At 44.4% G+C, this 23,652-nt stretch overlaps 1 protein-coding gene across 5 annotated transcripts in view; it reads right to left on the reverse strand.

The window, feature by feature from the left end:
- LOC135526552 (protein diaphanous homolog 2-like) overlaps positions 1 to 23,652 on the reverse strand; it is a 728,420-nt gene that overhangs the window by 470,466 nt on the left and 234,302 nt on the right. For all 5 annotated transcript variants that reach the window (XM_064955040.1, XM_064955039.1, XM_064955041.1 and 2 more), the window contains 4 exons: positions 20,344 to 20,462; positions 19,252 to 19,316; positions 17,224 to 17,328; positions 4,761 to 5,081 (listed from right to left, as the gene is read on the reverse strand). In XM_064955040.1, coding sequence (XP_064811112.1) covers positions 4,761 to 5,081; positions 17,224 to 17,328; positions 19,252 to 19,316; positions 20,344 to 20,462 — 610 coding nt within the window. The remainder of the gene's footprint in view (positions 1 to 4,760; positions 5,082 to 17,223; positions 17,329 to 19,251; positions 19,317 to 20,343; positions 20,463 to 23,652) is intronic.

Consider the following 23,652-nt stretch of genomic DNA (forward strand, 5'->3'; position numbering starts at 1 on the left):
AGTTTGGGAACCACTGATCTAGAGTAACATGTTTGCAAGCCTATTAATTATGACAAAAAAATTCAAAAGCTCTACCAATGATATCTTAAATCAGTATTTTCTTTTTCACAGTCAATGAACCAACATTATCGCCTAGGGCTATAGGTTCTCTCACAGACTCATGGACATACATTTTGGGGAGTAGCATAAGGTTACCAGTCCATCCAGTATACATACTAATACAGTCCACACTCAATGGTGATTACTAGAATTTGTTACATTTTGGAGTATAGGCTAGACCAATTATGTACCAAAGACATGTTAAATCAGTTTAGTTTTATGTGTGAGGGCTGTTGTGGTGATGGTCTGATGGGAGACTAGTAGCTGTGGGCCTCGCTCCTCTTGCCACTCGCCGTCTTATTTCGATAACGATGGAGGGGCCTACCGCAGCCCTACTGTAGTTAATTCACATCAGCTTCTGACGCTGTGGCTCTGCTCTGCAAACAACAGTGTACAGTATCATGTGTATGCTTATTACAGAAGTCATATTCAAAGGAAGCCCTCACAAATATCCACTGGATGTGGTAGTAAAGGAAGCACCATGGAAATCAATGGACTGCAGAGGGTTGGACATTAAGGCTGTGACGATACCAGTATTGCAATATTTTTTCCATTTCAAAAATGAAAACTCTTAGACTATGTTTACACAGGCATCCCAATTCTGACCATTAATTGTGCAAAAAATCAGAATGGGTCTGTTGTTTTAAACGCAGCCTTAGATGTAAACATGATTGATCCCTGATACTGATGGACACATAGGGTCATTATAGTAAGCATACATTTTGGAACAAGGCCGTTTCATTTTTAATCACTTGCATACTTAACTCACACTCATTGGCTCCTGTGACAGGAGACCATGTTCATGGGCCGCGACACTCCTACTCTCTGGAAGCTTGAGGTAACTCATGCCATGCTAGAGTGGTTACTTGAAAGTTTGATGGCCCTTGACAAGGTAACCTGCTGTGAATGCAAAGCTCAAGCACAGATGAAGGATGAATGAAGTGCCCCTCTGAACCCCTCTATGGATAGCCTGTTGAACCCAACCAGCACATGAGAAGGAAATTAGACTTGAGTGGCATAGGCGTTCAGGAAGAGATCGGCTCTGCATTTCGTGGATTAGCTGGTCATATACTTACTGCTTATATTGACAAAGAGGGAGGGGTCTCTGAGGTCATTTTGTTTCTTTCTCATTATTGTCTTGTCTACGCGAGTAGGATAATTTATAAAATTACAGTTGTGTCATTCTGAAAGGATAATTATAATTCTGCATCGTTTGTAAACGAAATTGACTGGTTTGGAGATAATTGCATTGTTCATCTCATGCCTTGCTTATGGGGGGAGGTAACAGAATGTGAAGTCTAAATATTACAATTTCACCCTGCTAGAAGAAATTATCAGCCTTACACTGGAAAACAGCCTGGTTGCGTGATTACAGCTAAATACGTTTGCAATTGTGCGATAATTACAGTTGTACGAGAGATTCAATGGCAAGCATTTTTCTAATTGTTTCTTATTTTTCCCTATTTTACTTAGTAGTGCTACAATAGAAGCGTTCACTTTCTTTCGAATTTGTAACAATCCACGAAATACTGTGCTTAAATAACATTGTGGAACTCCAAGAGAGGTTCAAATGCTTCAATTCCTTTGAAATCAATCACTTTTAGATGAAAATACGAGATTGTTTCTAATGGACAAATGCTTCCAATCGACTTGGAGCACATCAAACACAGCAGGGACGAGCCAAATCTAGACGCCCCCCTCTGCTTAACCGTGTCTTACAGTAGATGACAGATACTGACCCTAACCCACAGCTTCTGGCCCTCCTCTCTCCACTCCATTGATACAGCAGCATGTCCCAAATCACTGCTTTACCCCACTGCTGCAGCCCGCCCTCCATGCATCCTCCTCACCAGTCTCAAAACTAATTGTAGCTCCAGCACCGTATCGACGGATCCCCTCAGCAGCAGCTGATGCTGTCTAATTTAACTAGTGCCCCACCTGAGTGTGTGAGGTAGTTTGCCAATACAAGCCTGCCCACTGGTTGTTGCTAAATACATTTGAGGATTTTGTGGGAGACACATATGTAGTCTTTTTTTTGGGCCTCTCACACAACCTGCTCAAACGAGCACCCTCCCAAAATGGATTCATTAACAAAAGGAAGACTGTGCTATTCTCATTAAGTGGGGTACAGTGTTGTAAAGAGGCTCCAGTTAAGTGGTAGACTAGAGGCGAGGGTTGGGGTTAGGGACATGTCACTGCTGCTGCAAACCGCCATAAGATACAGCCTGAGCAATCATTTACTTTGCCGTAAACATGTGGTTCAACAATGGTAAGGTGTTCTCACTGTGAGAGAAATTACAGCACCACCAAGCAACAATCTCCATTGGCGCTGCTTGAAAAATCTGTTACATGCTTTAAAAAAGAAAACAGAGGAGACGGATGACTCTGGTCCTAACGGAGGAGACGGATGACTCTGGTCCTAACGGAGGAGACGGATGACTCTGGTCCTAACGGAGGAGACGGATGAGTCTGGTCCTAACGGAGGAGACGGATGAGTCTGGTCCTAACGGAGGAGACGGATGAGTCTGGTCCTAACGGAGGAGACGGATGAGTCTGGTCCTAACGGAGGAGACGGATGAGTCTGGTCCTAACGGAGGAGACGGATGAGTCTGGTCCTAACGGAGGAGACGGATGAGTCTGGTCCTAACAGAGGAGACGGATGAGTCTGGTCCTAACAGAGGAGACGGATGACTCTGGTCCTAACAGAGGAGACGGATGAGTCTGGTCCTAACAGAGGAGACGGATGACTCTGGTCCTAACAGAGGAGACGGATGACTCTGGTCCTAACAGAGGAGACGGATGACTCTGGTCCTAACAGAGGAGACGGATGACTCTGGTCCTAACAGAGGAGACGGACGACTCTGGTCCTAACAGAGGAGACGGACGACTCTGGTCCTAACAGAGGAGACGGACGACTCTGGTCCTAACAGAGGAGACGGACGACTCTGGTCCTAACAGAGGAGACGGACGACTCTGGTCCTAACAGAGGAGACGGACGACTCTGGTCCTAACAGAGGAGACGGACGACTCTGGTCCTAACAGAGGAGACGGACGACTCTGGTCCTAACACAGGAGACGGACGACTCTGGTCCTGACAGAGGAGACGGACGACTCTGGTCCTAACACAGGAGACGGACGACTCTGGTCCTGACAGAGGAGACGGACGACTCTGGTCCTAACAGAGGAGACGGACGACTCTGGTCCTAACACAGGAGACGGACGACTCTGGTCCTGACAGAGGAGACGGACGACTCTGGTCCTGACAGAGGAGACGGACGACTCTGGTCCTGACAGAGGAGACGGACGACTCTGGTCCTGACAGAGGAGACGGACGACTCTGGTCCTGACAGAGGAGACGGACGACTCTGGTCCTGACAGAGGAGGCGGACGACTCTGGTCCTAACAGAGAAGGCGGACGACTCTGGTCCTAACAGAGAAGGCGGACGACTCTGGTCCTAACAGAGAAGGCAGACGACTCTGGTCCTAACAGAGAAGGCAGACGACTCTGGTCCTAACAGAGAAGGCAGATGACTCTGGTCCTAACAGAGAGGGCAGTTGACTCTGGTCCTAACAGAGAAGGCAGATGACTCTGGTCCTAACAGAGAAGGCAGATGACTCTGGTCCTAACAGAGAAGGCAGATGACTCTGGTCCTAACAGAGAAGGCAGATGACTCTGGTCCTAACAGAGAAGGCAGATGACTCTGGTCCTAACAGAGAAGGCAGATGACTCTGGTCCTAACAGAGAAGGCAGATGACTCTGGTCCTAACAGAGAAGGCAGATGACTCTGGTCCTAACAGAGAAGGCAGATGACTCTGGTCCTAACAGAGAAGGCAGATGACTCTGGTCCTAACAGAGAAGACAGATGACTCTGGTCCTAACAGAGAAGACAGATGACTCTGGTCCTAACAGGTGACTCTGAAGGCATTTGAGTGCCATCTAGCCATTTAATTTGCATCTACCAACCGAAGTGCCTGCGGAGGCAAGGTTAATGCAGACGTACATTGTCATTGCCATGCCGGGAAGGAGACGGATGTGAAAAGTTGCGCACTCATGAATGCAAACACACTCATTTTCTTACAGTGAAAAGAAGATAAATGAGAAAAACAAAATAAATACATTTCAATGAACTTTGTCTCTTATTAGACGTGCAACCTTGCTATATGACTTGCCTCCATTTACGCAATTACTGATAATGCGATTCAGCTTGATTTCAACAGGGTTTCACAGTGCGAGCGAGAGACAACCATTTCCTTTTGGCTGTTGTCAATAATTGAAGATTAAATAGCAAGGTCACACATAAGCATATGCAAAACACCACTAAATTAATGCTGCTTGCAACTCCTAGAATCCCTCGGGCAATAGATAAATTAACTGGGAGTAGAATAAAGCCCATATGAAGAGAACAGCCCCAGTTGAAATCGTATTTAAATGATGGAATATTGCACAACACATTGTCTGTATTCAATTATGCTAAGAGTGTGTGTGAATGCAAGTACACTCGAGCAGCGGAAATTGTTTACGTGAGGATTTCTAGTGCAGAGTGCAGAGTGCAGAGTAGTGTACCCTGTGGCTGAACGCTTGCCTGAATAGAACGACGGTAGTGTTGAATAGGGTGCACTTTCTCGATTAGTACCTAAAGCTCCATCTGTCGCTACTTTACCTTGGACCAGTTGACTCTCTTCATGACGACCTCAGGCTTGTAGGTCTTCTTGGCCTCCAGTCCATAAGGCAGCTTGATAACAGGTATGGCCATCATAGGAGGCGGAGGGATACCTGGAGCCCCGGGGAAGGGTGGGGGAGGTGGGGGACCACAACCGGGGGGAGGGGGTGGTGGGGGTGGCCCTACGCCTGGAGGTGGCGGGGGTGGAGGCGGAGGGGGCATGCTGGCCATGCCAGGAGGCGGCGGAGGAGGGGGTGCCAATCCCCCCGGTAGGGCTGGAGGTGGGACTCCTGTCCCGGCCGCCGCTGGTCCGGCTGCAATCTACAAAGATGGGAGATCAATGTTAATGATGGTACATATTCCCCTGTCATCCCTGCACTCATGTCATCCCCGTCTGCCGTGCAAATCATGTCATCCTTGACAATCGTAGGCTGGGGACCTGGAGGCCAGAGCTTAACCACCATTACACCAGTCTGGCTAATGGACCTGGGTGATGTCTCTGTTAGGGACTGAAGACGGTCATTACACCAGTCTGGCTAATGGACCTGGGTGATGTCTCTGTTAGGGACTGAAGACGATCATTACACCAGTCTGGCTAATGGACCAGGGTGATGTCTCTGTTAGGGACTGAAGATGGTAATTACACCAGTCTAGCTAATGGACCTGGGTGATGTCTCTGTTAGGGACTGAAGACGGTCATTACACTATCCATTTGCTGGTAAGCACATAGGAGTCATTTTATCAGTACCCTATCAGCCAGCCAGAGGTCAACACTCAGAGGAGTCATTATATCAGTACCCTATCAGCCAACCAGAGGCCAACACCCAGGAGTCATTTTATCAGTACCCTATCAGCCAACCAGAGGCCAACACTCAGGAGTCATTATATCAGTACCCTATCAGCCAACCAGAGGCCAACACCCAGGAGTCATTTTATCAGTACCCTATCAGCCAACCAGAGGCCAACACTCAGGAGTCATTATATCAGTACCCTATCAGCCAACCAGAGGCCAACACTCAGGAGTCATTATATCAGTACCCTATCAGCCAACCAGAGGCCAACACTCAGGAGTCATTATATCAGTAACCTATCAGCCAACCAGAGGCCAACACTCAGGAGTCATTATATCAGTACCCTATCAGCCAGCCAGAGGCCAACACTCAGGAGTCATTATATCAGTACCCTATCAGCCAGCCAGAGGCCAACACTCAGGAGTCATTGTATCATTACCCTATCAGCCAACCAGAGGCCAACACTCAGGAGTCATTATATCAGTACCCTATCAGCCAGCCAGAGGCCAACACTCAGGAGTCATTATATCAGTACCCTATCAGCCAGCCAGAGGCCAACACTCAGGAGTCATTTTATCATTACCCTATCAGCCAACCAGAGGCCAACACTCAGGAGTCATTATATCAGTACCCTATCAGCCAGCCAGAGGCCAACACTCAGGAGTCATTGTATCAGTACCCTATCAGCCAGCCAGAGGTCAACACTCAGAGGAGTCATTATATCAGTACCCTATCAGCCAACCAGAGGCCAACACTCAGGAGTCATTATATCAGTACCCTATCAGCCAACCAGAGGCCAACACCCAGGAGTCATTTTATCAGTACCCTATCAGCCAACCAGAGGCCAACACTCAGGAGTCATTATATCAGTACCCTATCAGCCAACCAGAGGCCAACACCCAGGAGTCATTTTATCAGTACCCTATCAGCCAACCAGAGGCCAACACTCAGGAGTCATTATATCAGTACCCTATCAGCCAACCAGAGGCCAACACTCAGGAGTCATTATATCAGTAACCTATCAGCCAACCAGAGGCCAACACTCAGGAGTCATTGTATCATTACCCTATCAGCCAACCAGAGGCCAACACTCAGGAGTCATTATATCAGTACCCTATCAGCCAACCAGAGGCCAACACTCAGGAGTCATTGTATCAGTACCCTATCAGCCAACCAGAGGCCAACACCCAGGAGTCATTATATCAGTACCCTATCAGCCAACCAGAGGCCAACACTCAGGAGTCATTATATCAGTACCCTATCAGCCAACCAGAGGCCAACACTCAGGAGTCATTGTATCATTACCCTATCAGCCAGCCAGAGGCCAACACTCAGGAGTCATTTTATCAGTACCCTATCAGCCAACCAGAGGCCAACACTCAGGAGTCATTATATCAGTACCCTATCAGCCAACCAGAGGCCAACACTCAGGAGTCATTTTATCAGTACCCTATCAGCCAACCAGAGGCCAACACTCAGGAGTCATTATATCAGTACCCTATCAGCCAACCAGAGGCCAACACTCAGGAGTCATTGTATCATTACCCTATCAGCCAACCAGAGGCCAACACTCAGGAGTCATTATATCAGTACCCTATCAGCCAGCCAGAGGCCAACACTCAGGAGTCATTGTATCAGTACCCTATCAGCCAACCAGAGGCCAACACTCAGGAGTCATTATATCAGTACCCTATCAGCCAACCAGAGGCCAACACTCAGGAGTCATTGTATCAGTACCCTATCAGCCAGCCAGAGGTCAACACTCAGAGGAGTCATTATATCAGTACCCTATCAGCCAACCAGAGGCCAACACCCAGGAGTCATTTTATCAGTACCCTATCAGCCAACCAGAGGCCAACACTCAGGAGTCATTATATCAGTACCCTATCAGCCAACCAGAGGCCAACACCCAGGAGTCATTTTATCAGTACCCTATCAGCCAACCAGAGGCCAACACTCAGGAGTCATTATATCAGTACCCTATCAGCCAACCAGAGGCCAACACTCAGGAGTCATTATATCAGTAACCTATCAGCCAACCAGAGGCCAACACTCAGGAGTCATTGTATCATTACCCTATCAGCCAACCAGAGGCCAACACTCAGGAGTCATTATATCAGTACCCTATCAGCCAACCAGAGGCCAACACTCAGGAGTCATTGTATCATTACCCTATCAGCCAACCAGAGGCCAACACTCAGGAGTCATTATATCAGTACCCTATCAGCCAACCAGAGGCCAACACTCAGGAGTCATTATATCAGTACCCTATCAGCCAACCAGAGGCCAACACTCAGGAGTCATTATATCAGTACCCTATCAGCCAACCAGAGGCCAACACTCAGGAGTCATTATATCAGTACCCTATCAGCCAACCAGAGGCCAACACTCAGGAGTCATTGTATCATTACCCTATCAGCCAACCAGAGGCCAACACTCAGGAGTCATTATATCAGTACCCTATCAGCCAACCAGAGGCCAACACTCAGGAGTCATTATATCAGTACCCTATCAGCCAACCAGAGGCCAACACTCAGGAGTCATTATATCAGTACCCTATCAGCCAACCAGAGGCCAACACTCAGGAGTCATTGTATCATTACCCTATCAGCCAACCAGAGGCCAACACTCAGGAGTCATTATATCAGTACCCTATCAGCCAACCAGAGGCCAACACTCAGGAGTCATTATATCAGTACCCTATCAGCCAACCAGAGGCCAACACTCAGGAGTCATTATATCAGTACCCTATCAGCCAACCAGAGGCCAACACTCAGGAGTCATTATATCAGTACCCTATCAGCCAACCAGAGGCCAACACTCAGGAGTCATTATATCAGTACCCTATCAGCCAACCAGAGGCCAACACTCAGGAGTCATTATATCAGTACCCTATCAGCCAACCAGAGGCCAACACTCAGGAGTCATTATATCAGTACCCTATCAGCCAACCAGAGGCCAACACTCAGGAGTCATTATATCAGTACCCTATCAGCCAACCAGAGGCCAACACTCAGGAGTCATTGTATCAGTACCCTATCAGCCAACCAGAGGCCAACACTCAGGAGTCATTATATCAGTACCCTATCAGCCAACCAGAGGCCAACACTCAGGAGTCATTATATCAGTACCCTATCAGCCAACCAGAGGCCAACACTCAGGAGTCATTATATCAGTACCCTATCAGCCAACCAGAGGCCAACACTCAGGAGTCATTATATCAGTACCCTATCAGCCAACCAGAGGCCAACACTCAGGAGTCATTATATCAGTACCCTATCAGCCAACCAGAGGCCAACACTCAGGAGTCATTATATCAGTACCCTATCAGCCAACCAGAGGCCAACACTCAGGAGTCATTATATCAGTACCCTATCAGCCAACCAGAGGCCAACACTCAGGAGTCATTATATCAGTACCCTATCAGCCAACCAGAGGCCAACACTCAGGAGTCATTGTATCAGTACCCTATCAGCCAACCAGAGGCCAACACTCAGGAGTCATTATATCAGTACCCTATCAGCCAACCAGAGGCCAACACTCAGGAGTCATTATATCAGTACCCTATCAGCCAACCAGAGGCCAACACTCAGGAGTCTTAACCAGCTCCGCTCCACCTCACACTGGGGAAAGTGGGTCGCTCAGTTCCCTGAGACAGTCTACCAGACACATTAAATATGTAGTTACATAAACAAGAACCTAATAGGCAGCAGAACAATATTGCAGGGAGGTATGTCACCTTTCCCATTAGAAGTACTCCGGAGAGATCTCTGACATGCTGGGTATATTTGTGGCTATATGTGTCTGGATGAAGCACTGTGTACGTGCAATCGCTGTTCAGTTCAGAGTGTGCGTGTATACACCTTTATATACACCATTCAGAATCCAATAAACACCCTTCAGAGGTCACCCTTAAAGGGTATATAAACATATGTAGGGCATTATGCCTTTTTATGTCATACATATTAAGGCTTTATGAATGATTTATGAATGCTGCATATCAACACTATGTAAAGTGTTCCACAAAGAAGAAAAAGAAAGTCCATATTTTTGGAGACTTCTGTGATTCTGAAGTCATTCTGAATATGAATTAAAGTAGAGAACATTCGTATTGTCTATTTATGGAAAAATGATTCCCCCTCTTCTTATACATATGATGTGTTTCATTTAATCAGACTCCAATATAGACAAGCCTGAATTGTTGATGCTGATTACCATGACAATTGCTTCTGCAGTTGGCTAATAGATGAAGCGTATGAGATGAATAGAGCCACCTGAACCTGAATTGGTAATGAGGAAACTAATGGCATGCTAATGCTATGCCAACACTATCTATTGCAGGAGGGTTCGTGGGTAGATAATGTATTGTATCAAATCCTCACATACCAGTACATTCATTCCCTATTGACGTGTGTGTGCACAGTGCATGTTCAGCCGACACATAACCATTGGGGAGAAGCCAGGGGATTGTCTGGCCACTGTTAGACATCTAGATAAGCAATGTTGAAGTCGACAAGATGGAGCTCACAAAGGAAGGCTATTAGGCGGTAGACGGGCAAAATTAAACCCATTACCGATAAGACACAGACCAGCCAGTCCCTTGACAAGTCTGCCCTATCATACAGCTCTGCAGCACAAACAGGTATTTATAATCATTGATAAAGGCGGGGGGGGCTGTTTAGAGACAAAACATATGCAAATGGGGCAATTAGACCGCCCATGGCACAGATAGGATTTGACCTGGTTTGATGAGAAGATGACAACAGTCTTTCTTTCCAAAAGTATGCCCAGCAACATTTCCACCACATTGACCAAAAACATTATTGGATTATGTGGGTAATGTGCGTCCGGTCAAATTTTTGAAGGTATTACAGAGTGCTTGATTACACAATGCCAGCCGTGGAATGTCTATCAGGTAAAACATTTAAAAAGTGGTGAGGAGCGTTTGAAGCAGGCCGCCTCCAAAACCCCTCGACGGGTGCGCTCCCATTCCAATGATTATACGTCTGTCAATCTCAGAGCCCGTCGTGGCCCATTTTCTCTTTTAAGATTAATATGAGAGAATGGAAGCAAATTAGCTGCTAAATTAGAGTGCTGTCTTTTCCACATTCAGGGGCCCTCTGAGCCTGTTATAGCTCCTCTCTTGTTTTCCCTCCTTCTCTCTCGTCCCGCCGTGCTGCAGGCCCTCCAGCCTCGTCTATGGAAGGCTAATCAACCCTGCATTCGACAATGCCCTGGAGGGTTCTACCTTCTCCCACAGGTAAATCACGGGAGTACCTTTCCTTTCCTACATCCTCCAATCATAGCAGCAAGGATCTTCAAGCACCTTCTCCCTATAGCAACATAGTTGTTTTGGTTTCTCTGGTTCAAGCATCCATTTTAAAAGGCTGTTTACAGACCGATGGTGCTGTGTTTTGGCCAGGTCTTGGCAGCTCCAGCCTGACCACTGACCACAGTTAGCTGGGAGCAAGAGAGAGGTGAGCCTCCTAATGGCTTCTTGGCAGCTAGCCCTCTTGCTAGGCCATCCTCATCTGGAGCGCTGATTAGCGTAGGAGTATGGAGTGATTTGAAATCTAACCCGTTCATTGAGGGGTCCAATGCTTCTAGACCTCGACGGGGGGAAGTGCAGACGGGTGGGTAATTGACTTGGACTATTACGCAATTAAACCTTTCCCCAATCTCGGCTCTAATGAGCAAAGCAGAGATTCAGTCATAAGGTGTTTATTGGGGAGAATTACATCACACGTCCACTTTTGATTATCTTCTATGGAACAGTTCATTTGAGATTACTTTAACCTTTATTTAACTAGGCAAGTCAGTTAAGAACAAATTCTGATTTTCAATGACGGCCTAGGAACAGTGGGTTAACGGCCTTGTTAAGGGGCAGAACAACAGAGTTTTACCTTGTCAGCTCGGGTATTCGATCTTGCAACCTTTCGGTTACTTGTCCAACGCTTTAACGGCTAGGCTACCTGCCGCCCCAGATGTTTCTGTCTTAGACCGCTGCACCACTCTGAAGCCACTCTAAGGCACTGCATCTCACTACAGACCTGGTTCGATTCCAGGCTGTATCACAACCGGCCGTGATTGGGAGTCCCATAGGGTGGTGCACAATTGGCCCAGCTTCATCTGGGTTAGGCCGTCATTGTAAACAAGAATGTTCTTAAGTGACTTGCCTAGTTAAAGAAAGGTGAAATAAAAAATGTATAAAAATCTCTCAGATTATTACTCATTGTTTGTTTAGTATGATGCAAGGAAATCAAACTTCATTGCATTCTCCAATTACAGACCAAGAGTGTGGCACTATTAACAGATTATGAGGAATATAATGTAGATCACTGCACAATTATCGAAAATCAATCATATGCAAAGATCAGAGCAAACATCATACGTGTAATGTGCGTTGATTGAGTTTGGGGCATTCATGAGTTAATTCAAGATGAGGTATCTCAATGTGCAGCCAATACCGGTCAACCATGCCAGAAGAATGAAAGGGAAGGGAGGGGCCCGGATGCAAAGGTATCACCCACCTGCACCTGGCACTCAGCTTCACTGATGACTTTCTGAGCCTCTTTGAGCTTGTTTGCCTCGCTAGCTAACTGGACAGACAGACACACAAACACACAACAGACACCCAGACATACACACATATACAGAGAGCAACAGAGGTACACAAAGAGGGTGGTTAGCTAGACAGACAAGAGGAACACCAGTACTTTTGTTAACAGAGAACACAGGCCAACACCAGGCACAGACAGGTGAAGCAGAGGAGTAAGTGACAGAGAAATTCCCAGTTAAAACATGGTTATGATGAAATTAATATAGATTAATTAGTACTACCTGTCACATAGAATACCAAGATCACATTTATTTCATATCCTCAAACAAGCAGTCATTTTCAGCCTTTAAAAGTACCTTTTGTATTAGATGGAAAATAACCTTATTTAGTAATCTACAGAGCCTAGATGAAACAGCCATCCATATGTTCACACAGTGGATGACATTTCTTTATGTATCCTCAAAACCCATTCAATGGTGCCCTTTGGAACACTACGTTCTAATATGTTCTAGCAAATCGCATTCCCTACTTTCCCCTCTCAGATATATACGACAGGCATTGATTTTATCCCAAATATTTTGTTGTCACTTTGATATTTCACTCTATATGACCTCATCACATTCTAACATCTTAATAACAGCCGTTGTGTAGATGGGTACAAACTCAACTGCGTAGTGAAACATATTTATATGGAGTCGATCTTACAGAACAGCCTTACTGTGGACTGAGGAGTATTAAATATTGAACATGTGTAATGGAAAAGGAGAACGAATAAGGACTTCCATTTCACCAGAGTTTAGAACGTGGTTGTAAAGTGCAATCTTAAGGTGAATGGGGAACATTTTCTTTTACACTCCATCCTTAACTATGGACTATGGCGAGTACAAGGCCTCTATTTTAAAAACTGTAACCACAGGATAAGTGGATGGCATGGAACTTGAACCCCCTCAGGCATATCTTAGACTCAAAGATGCGATTGATGGAACTCAAGTACATTACACTCAAGTATTAAACCTAAGGTATTGATATAAACAAATGTTTTGAGGTTAATAACAGCCAGAGAAACATGCATGTCAAACACTTGCTACATTTGACGGTGAATTACTTGGGAACCACTGAGAACACATGGCAGTGGTGGTTGTATCGTGAGGCCTGTTGCATTCATTACAAGCTCAGTCCAGTCTGGGAATGAGAGAGGTCTGCAGGTAGACTGGCAGAGCCAGATAGGAGAGAGTGATCCGCTACACCTTCCAACCTCATTCCTGACCATGCTGGTTCAACTACATGACCTCCAGGTTGTTAAAGCCCATTAATGGCATGGCACAGAAAAGGTCCAAGGTATCTACCGCTCCTGAAAATTATTCATCTCAACCTCATCCAATTCTACGAACGCCTCCCCCGTTATCTCTGAGCTGAGGTGGGTTCGTAGGGGTTGGCAGGGGTGGGAGGTGGATTAGTTCCATTTGATGTGTTTTCATTGCGTTTTGTCGATGTTAACAGGCGAAACCTGTGCTCGATCGGATCGCAGGGATAATCAAACAGACACATCAAAAGGTGGAAGCTCCCTGAGACAGGCTCTCATTAAATCCGTCGGTTCACAGACAAGGTGAAGTAGCAGGGGCTAGGAGACAGAGAGACATGTTTTTATTTCCACGAAGAGCTCTGTCAACGAGATGTGAACAGAGATCCCACTTCATTCATATTCAATAAAACGACAGATGTACCACCACAGCAGCTTTGATGAACAATCTGAGTGTAGTGTCTGCACATGGATTTAGAGGTGCTGCACTCCGGAAGATAATGGCTTAGTACAACACCGTGTTCATCTGTTGCAGTTTCAACCCTTATAAAACAGGTTGACTAGAAACTTTGTTTTCAAGGGAAGAAACAGGCCTGTACATCATCACCAGGAAGGATACACTTTAGAATTCAAATAATTGTCTTATTGAAACGGAGTATCTTGTTAGCGCCTACATTTCCATTTATGTGCTCCATTGCAAGAATTCAGCACCGCAACCTAAATATTGCTGTGATTGCAAAATGTGTACCTCCTGATAACGTGTTGCCAGATAAACAAAATAATCTGTGTCATGATCGCAGCGGAAGTTGTGAGAGCTTTGGCACAAAGAGATCAAATTGACGACGCACGTCTGTTCTTAGCAAGAGTGTTCCTAGTGAGGAGGATCCTACTCAAAAGTTACCAGTCTTTCTCTGTGCCTCCAATGTGAAAGCAATAGAAGAAAACCTTTGAAAAATCACCTTATACTACACATACACATTTCTTAAAGGCAGCAATTTGACCACGAACGCATTCCTGCCATGCAGAGCGTGACAACATACATGTTTACATCGAGCCCTTTTTTAGACCAACACACCCCCTGGATGTAACTTGAAGAACTCGCAGCCATATTCATGTGAGCTCTCGCCAAGCGCATTAGATGTTTCCCTGCTGAGGCAGATGTCTGTTGATGTGCAAAGCTCCAGCAGCCTTTGAAGGCGCGTTCAGAGACGGCAGGAAGAGAAGAAGCTGACTCTCGGGGGCTTCACTCCGCTACACTACCTGTTAATGCACCACAAACAGACTGGCTTCAAAAGACCGGAGGCCTGTTAGTGGGAGGGGGAAAAGCCTGGAAAAACAGTGCTTAAAAAGGAGCACTCAGGGAAAGCAGGTAAGCAGAGGGTGACACTGCCTCATGCAATGAGAGAGAGAGGGCAAAGCAGAGAGAGAGAAGACAAAGCAGAGAGAGAGAGAGAGAGAGAGAGAGAGAGAGAAGACAAAGCAAGAGAGAAGACAACACAGAGAGAGAGAGAGAAGACAAAGCAGAGAGAGAGAGAAGACAAAGCAGAGAGATAGAAGATAAAGCAGATCGAGAGAGAGAGAAGACAAGGCAGAGAGAGCGAGAGAGAGAAGACAAAGCAGATTGAGAGAGAAGACACGGCACAGAGAGAGAAAGAGAAAAAAGCAGAAGTATAGAGACCAGAGAAAAAGAGAGGATGATAGAGGTGTGGACGGGACCCGGCCACCATGTTGGCCTCATGAATTTGTGAATGCAGCGGGCGGGCAATCGTTGGGGCGATGAGTGAATGATGAACGAGTTTGGCCGAGAGAGAAGGTAACGAGTGGCAACATGGCACTCCAGCAGATGAAGTGGGGGAGTGAGGACTGCACACAAATTAAGTGCAATCGGAGAAGAAAGAAAAAAAACTTGCCTCTGTCTAGACAGGAAGAGGACCAAGCCTCACGCCACGCACTAATACTGAGAATAAATTAACACTGAGGCTGCCAGGGACCTTAATGACAGCAACTTGTCTTTGGCAAAGGTCCTGGTGACGCAGTACAGAGCTAAATGTGCAGGTGCGGAAAAGGGATGTGGAACGCGGACATTTGCGACTGCCACAGAATTTAGTTTGGAGGAAAACAATCTCAGCTACTGGATGCCATACCATCTTTCAACACTGGCTTATATTACATTCAGTAAGCAGGGAAGCAAACTGCCCTTTTGTCCCAAGGCAACACTGAAGTGTTTCAAATTGGGTTAAGGAGGAAATAGCAGTCATTTTCTGTGCTGAGGTTTGAGGGGTTTTGTCTGGGAAAAGATGGGGATGCCAAGGCCAGAGAAGAAATGAAATCAATCTCTGTGATAATACAATTGCATGGAACAGGCTGCCATGGAGCAATTCAGCCAATATCAAATCCAACATTTTAAAAAGGAGATGAACCCTTTACTGAATCAAACGCTCCAGTATGGCTGGAAAATACCCACTTAGAGCCTGGCATCCTTGATTGGGGTAGAAAGGTTTCAATTTGACCAAATTAGTAATTAGTAAGTCATTTTTTCTCACAACCGGAGTAGTCCTTTCCTACAGTCAAATGATCAAATCGTCCTTTATGGAGGAATGTTATGAATAATAAATAAACATTATTTTTTGAAAGCCGAAAATCCGGTGTTTCTCTGTCAAACGGTTTTGTTATAATTCAGTCTTCTGAAATGTATATAAAGTGTAATAGTGCAATGCAAACTCAACATTGAATTAATCTCAACTCTATATCTGACATGGTACTGCTGTGTTGTCTTTTTTTAAGCCCATAACATTGTGTGTGAGGTGTATACTTTAGTTTCAGAGTGGATTTGTTTAAGACTACGAAGAAACACTCGTGTGGCCCTGATTCAGCTCACTGCAGTAAAAGGTAATCTTGGACAAACATGCTTTGGAGAAACAACTACAGTGGCAAGAAAAAGTATGTGAACCCTTTGTGAACCCTTTGGAATTACCTGGACTTCTGCATAAATTGGTCATCAAATTTGAAGTCACATCAATAGACAAACATAGTGTGCTTAAACTAATAACACACAAATTGTATTTTTCTTCTCTATATTGAATGCATCATTTAAATATTCACAGTGTAGGTTGGAAAAAGTATGTGAACCCCTTGGCTAATGGCTTTTCCAAAAGCTAATTGGAGTCAGGAGTCAGCTAACCTGGAGTCCAATCAATGAGACGAAATTGGAAATGTTGGTTAGAGCTGCATTGCACTACAAAAAACACTCACAAAATTTGAGTTTGCTATTCACAAGAAGCATTGACTGATGTGAACCATGCCTCAAACAAAAGAGATCTCAAAAGACGCAAGATTACGAATTGTTGACTTGCATAAAGCTGGAAAGGGTTACAAAAGTATCTCTAAAAGCCTTGATGCTCATCAGTCCACGGTAAGACAAGTTGTCTATAAATGGAGAAAGTTCAGCACTGTTGCTACTCTCCCTAGGAGTGGCCGTCCTGAAAAGATGACTGTAAAAGCACAGCGCAGAATGTTCAATGAGGTTAAGAGGAATCCTAGAGTGTCAGCTAAAGACTTCCAGAAATCTCTGGAACATACTAACATCTCTGTTGACGAGTCTACAGTACGTAAAACACTAAAACAAGAATAGTGTTAATGGGAGGACACCACGGAAGAAGCCACTGCTGTCCAAAAAAACCATTGCTGCACGTCTGAAGTTTGCAAAAGTGCACCTTACACAGCGCTACTGGCAAAATATTCTGAGCTTGTGGCTTCAGACTGCAGTCTGGAGTAATGGGTGTGTATGCTCCTCTCGTCTCCTCTGGTCCTTACCTGGGTCTTCAGATTGCAGATCTGCCCTTCCAGCTCTTTGATTTTCTCCTCTTTCTTCTGGGACTCGGCCTGGGCCTCCTGCCGGGCGCTGAACTCTTCATCGAACTGCAACAATTCAACACAACACACACGCCGGTCAGGACCAAGTTGTCTCAAGTGAATGGCCAACTGCAGGGCAAGTCAACACACACCGATACCCACTGTCTCGTACACACTTGGCCCCATCTCCTACCTCTATTCATAGGCCTTTGGTGGCCTCTACCCTGTCGTCACCTGGCTGTGTTTTGGGTCCGGCTTTCATGTGTTGGTGACGGATCTAACCTTTGTGGGAAAGCAACCTGTGTCACGACAATGTTTTCACTGTTGCCGCAGGGGGGGACATTGCTCTCATTCCACTCACACCCAGGACGCCTCTGATGTCCCACACACAGAGGCAGGGGTGTGGGGGGACTGTGGGGGCATATGTGGCGTGGTGATACAGTACCATGCCTTTGCAGACTGGTTGAAACTAGAGTACCATGTCTTTAAGGTCTGAGTCACATGCACCAAAACACTTCTGGTGGTGTACTAAAGAAATGTGACTTGTTTCATGAAATGTTGCACGTCACTACTAAACAGGAGAGGCATTTGAACGTATGTCTAAAAAAAAAAAAAATCCAAATGTGTTTTTTTGGCAGAAATGCATTCTGGAATATGTGAACTTTCATGTGTTTAAATAACAAACTTATATTCCATCCGTAAATATGAATAAAATCGTTAAATTACAAGCCTCGTTGATTAATCCACGGAAAAAGTCGGAAACCTTCTCGCTAGTCATGATTGGCTGAGATTATGGATGGGCTGGACATGCCGGGAAATGAGTTTGGATTGGTCTGCCATGTACAGGAGCATGCTTCTGTCTATAATGTGAGTTGTTCAGTATGTGTTGACAGTCCTTTTTACCGTTTTTTAAAGATATAATGTTAGCCATCGAGAACTACAAAAGCTTTGCTACTTTTCTCAACAAGATTGATGCCCCGAATTTAGCAGGTGCTATTAACAGATCAATTGGAAAAAGTGATTGCCTACTTCCTGTACACGCCACGGTCAGTTGGAAATGTAGGGACTTAACTCAACGCTGGCCAAACAAGATGTAGCTACAAACATAACGAAGTTCAATGGTTCCAGTCTGCCATAAAGCGTCTAGCTACATTTTCAGATATTATACATTTCTAATTTTCATTGCAGGTTAAAGTGCACTGTTCGCTAGCTGGCGAACATTATGGGTATGATCTGTGTAGTGATATTATTTTAATCAGAAATCCTTTTGCATTGCTAGTTATAGTCTAATGTTAACTAGTTAACATAAAACCTAGTTGGTTACAGTAGCCCTTTAGCTACATGCAGATTCATACTCCAGCTATGACAATGTTTGTATTGGTAGTAGTATGAGTTGGGATTATGCCGGTTCATTGTTTAGCTAGGTAGCTGCATGTCTGTACAAAAGACTTTGCCAGATGATCAATTTAGACATGTATGTCAGGTAAGCATCATCTAATAATGATGTATACAATATTTTGATCTGGACACTTTGTTTTTGATATTGATACTATGAAACCATTTCACTGTACTGTTTACTCCTTCTGTATACTGCGCATGTGACAAATAAACTTATATTTAATTTGATTTAATGTGAACAAGTCAGATCAGGCGGTCAGTTACAAATATTAGGCGGTCGGTCACAAATATATAGTGGAAATTGATTGTACTGTCTATCATTACATAGTAAAAATACACTTCATGCACTTTATTCCTCTGTTTGAAGATAAGCGATCAAAATCTTCAGGAGTTAGGTTGGTCCAATCTTTCCTCGACATTGTAGCTTTTACTTTAAAACTTTATTCCGGAAATTTGAGAGTTTGTTAAACTATTTCACCAGCTATTGATCAGGGACCAGAATCAATAGCTGGACCAGGATCTCTTGGAGGGCCTTTCTGATGGGAGCGTGGTGGTGGCATACCAATGGAGTTGAGGGGAATGATGCCTCACCTTTTTGGAGAACTCAGCAGCCTTCAGTTCGCTCTCATCCACTTTGGCTTTATCCACACACTGATCTGTAAGAAAAAAGAGGGCAGACAGCAGCAACGTCAGTAAGAACCCACGGAGTGACTTTGATTCTCTCAATTACACTGTACATTGTTAACATCCTACTTAAGATTCCAGATCAACCCTAAAAGGAATATTACATCAGAGAGACAGAGGGAATGAGTGAAGAAAGGGGGGAATGGCACTTGTCGGCTCATTCTTTTCTTGACATATCCCCCAGGAGATTTGTATTCTGTTCGGCAGGTTTGCCAATGTTTAAAAACCAAGCCCCGAAACATTTGTTTACAACTCATTACAGCGGTATAAAAATGTGAAAAAATCACGGATGGGCTCAGAAACTTTTAATGAGACTTTGTCGGCACAATGCCACAGAACTGTTAGTGACAATAACAAAAGAACAAAAATATAAAAATAAAAACACTTAGTTATTTCATTAATTTGTCTCTACTTGAAGGAAATGAATGACTGCATTTCTAATTTGGGGCAAATAGACCCTGTTTCCTCTAGGATTCAAGAAACTCTGCTGATGAATGTCCTCGGCAGAGTGAAGACGCTGTGAAATCTCCATGTGCTTATAATGAGACATGATGTGCCACAGTCACACCTAACAGGTAATGCATTATTTATTCGTAATTAGACTACCTTTTCCTATACATGTCAAGGGGCTGCAGGTTTTTCTGGGAAGGCTCTCAGGGGGGAAATGGTGATAGATAATAATGAGAGGGATATTGCACCATTTTTAGCAACACCCACATCCTGCTGTCCGCGCAGTACAACAGTAAAATATATCTGAGGATGCTTTAGACCGATTAGGAGACAAAATATGAATAACAAGACTAGTATTAAAAAAAGAGATACTGATTCAAGCTATATTGTACAGTATGTAGGTTAGGGAGACCTAGGAGGAAAAACTTTTTCAAATGTGTTAATAATGACATAATTTCAACCAGTTTTGGAAGTGTATAATGGTGTCCTACTGGCTGCAAATTCACCCTTTTAAATGTCAGAGGAAAGACAGAGCTCTGGCAGACCTACCAATGAGGTGGGTGAAGTCTACATCCAGTCTCTCTCTGTACCCGAAGTCTGGGTCCATCCCGCTGCGATGGAGAACCACCTGAGACACACATTCCTCTATCACCTTGTAGTACTGGGGCCTGGGAGAGCAGTGAGCAGAACACAACTAAGTCAGCATGCACATCAAGAACATCAGAATGACAAACTTACACAGTCCTAATTCTCCACAAAATATCCCCTTAGCCGAGCTAGAGGTCACAGAATGACAGATAAAATAACATAAAAAATTGGAATTACATTTGATCACATGCTTTTATGCCGATCGTGAAATCGCTAAGATTAATCCGGGGGACATGGAACTCGGAGCAGCATGACTTGCGGCTATTCAAGGTGACAAACGGGCTGCGCAGCCGGCCGTCACTAATTTGTAATCATCTTTGTCAATTAAGGGTGCCCATAAACCTGAAATGCAAATCTAATCAGTGTAATATGTGTAATTAAAAGCACAATGGCATGGTGAACATGTTGCGTGTTTTGGGAGGGTGACAGAACGATGGGGTCTCGGGTGGCGGCGGGCGGCGTCTGAGTCGGCCGGGGACTCCTATTCGCGCCACCCAGGTTGGCGGGTGACCTTTCCCCAGTTATATGATCAACTTTAATTGCAAGTGACATTTAGCAAATACAATGTCAACTTAAGCTGAGCCCCGTAGCGACAAATAATGATGTTCCAAGCATGACCTTGAATGGTGCCAGCAGAAATAAAAGATTTCCACCAGAAATACCCCCCAATTGAGCACATGGAGGCTGAATTTTTATGATGGGGACTGTTTCTTAGGAACTGTCGCTGGGCTCAAATCCACACTAGAGGTACAGTTATCATTTTCTCCTGGTCAACGCTAGTTAAATCCCGGATTAACAGAATGAATGTGAATCTTTATAGGTTACGAGGAGTTATTGCCAGTCATATCAAATTTACAGTACTTATGATGTCTATGCCAACATTTGATTAGGATTACTTCCTCAGGGCAGTACGGTACAGCATGGAAAGGAATGATTAGTGTGACAAAAAAAACAAGTGAATGCAGTGTATAAGAAAAACATATACTCTCCCATGTCTCACAAATCACTTAATTTGACAAGTACCTGGAGTTTGTTTAATTAAAGTGGTGCTGAGTGACAGACAATAAGAAAAGTGGTATTGAGTGAAAGACAGTAATTAAATTGGTGCTGAGTGACCGACAGTAATTCAAGTGGTTCTGAGTAACAGACAGTAATTCAAGTGGTGCTGAGTGACAGACAGTAATTCAAGTGGTTCTGAGTGACAGACAGTAATTCAAGTGGTTCTGAGTGACAGACAATAACTAAAGTGGTGCTGAGTGACAGACAGTAACTAAAGTGGTGCTGAGTGACAGACAGTAATTCAAGTGGTGCTAACTGACAGCTGATAGAAATGCTGTATGTTTAACAAAAAATACAATCCATGCCTATATGAAGATGACTTCTGTAAACTATATGGGGAGGTTTCCTGAGAATAGGTTAAACCTACTTACAGTCCTGGACAAAAACAAAAAAAACACCATTAATGGAGAAACGGAACTAAAAACCGCTCCAATATACGGCTAATAGAGAATCATTTTGTACTGTGACTATGAGAGAAGCCTCTAAAACACACTGTGCGTTAGGAGGGTAGGCACATTTGCCAACCGGTCCTCATGTACACTACCGGTCAAAAGTTTTAGAACACCTACTTATTGGGGTTTTCTTTATTTTTACTGTTTTCTACATTGTAGAATAATAGTGAAGACCTCAAAACTATAAAATAACGCACATAGAATATGTAGTAACCAAAAAAAGTGTTCAACAAAACAAAATATATTTGATATTCTTCAAAATAGCCACCTTTTGGCTTGATGAAAGCTTTAAACACTCTTGGCATTCTCTCAACCAGCTTCACCTGGAATGCAATTCCAACCGTCTTAAAGGAGTTCCCACATATGCTGAGCACATGTTGGCTGCTTTCCTTCACTCTGTGGTCCAACTTATCCCAAACCATCTCAATTTGGTTGAGGTCAGGGGATTGGGGAGGCCAGGTCATCTGATGCAGCACTCCATCACTTTCCTTCTTGGTCAAATAGCCCTTACACAGCCTGGAGGTGTGTTGGGTCACTGTCCTGTTGAAAAACAAATAGTCCCACTAAGCCCAAATCAGATGGGTGGCGTATCGCTGCAGAATGCTGTGGTAGCCATGCTGGTTAAGTGTGCTTTGTATTCTAAATAAATCACAGACAGTGTCACCAGCAAAGTACCCTCACACCAAAACACCTCCGCCTCCATGCTTTACGGTGGGAAACATAAATGCGGACATCATCCGCTCACCCACACCAAGTCTCACAAAGACACGGCGGTTGGAACCAAAAGTCTCCATTTGGGACTTCAAAGCAAAGGACAAATTTCCACCGGTCTAATGTCCATGGCTCGTATTTCTTGGCCCAAGCAAGTCTCTTCTTATTATTGGTGTCCTTTAGTAGTAGTTTCTATGCAGCAATTTTACCATGAAGGTCTGATTCACGCAGTCTCCGATGAACAGTTGATGTTGAGATAAGTCTGTTAATTGAACTCTGAAGAATTTATTTGGGCTGCGATTTCTGAGGCTGGTAACTCTAATGAACGTATCCTCTGTAGCAGAGGTAACTCTGGGTCTTCCATTCCTGTGGCGGTCCTCATGAGAGCCAGTTTCATCATAGCGCTTGATGGTTTTTGCGAGTGCACTTGAAGAAACTTGACATTTTCCGTATTGACTGACCTTCATGTCTTAAAGTAATGATGGACTGTTGTTTCTCTTTGCTTATTTGAGCTGTTCTTTCTATAATATGGACTTGGTCTTTTACCAAAATGGCTATCTTCTGTATACCTCCCCCCTTGTCACAACACAACTGATTGGCTGAAATGCATTAAGGAAAAAAATTCCACAAATACATTTAATAAGGCACATCCGTTAATTGAAATGCATTAAGAAGTAAAGAAACTCCACAAATTAACATTGAATTAAAATGCATTCCAGGTGAATACCTCATGAAACTGGTTGAGAGAATGCCAAGAGTATGCAAAGCTGTCATCAAGGCAAAGGGTGGCTATTTGAAGAATCTCAAATATAAAATATACTTTGAATTTTTTAACACTTTTTTGGTTACTACATGACTGATGTCTTGACTATTATTCTACAATGTAGAAAACAGTCAAAATAAAGAAAAACCCTTGAATGAATAGGTGTTCTAAAACTTTTGACCGGTAGTGTACACTCACATGTTTTCTGAGGGAGGCCTTTATTAG

The sequence above is a fragment of the Oncorhynchus masou genome, chromosome 32 (genome assembly GCF_036934945.1).
Source record: "Oncorhynchus masou masou isolate Uvic2021 chromosome 32, UVic_Omas_1.1, whole genome shotgun sequence".
Classification (NCBI taxonomy): Eukaryota; Metazoa; Chordata; class Actinopteri; order Salmoniformes; family Salmonidae; genus Oncorhynchus; species Oncorhynchus masou.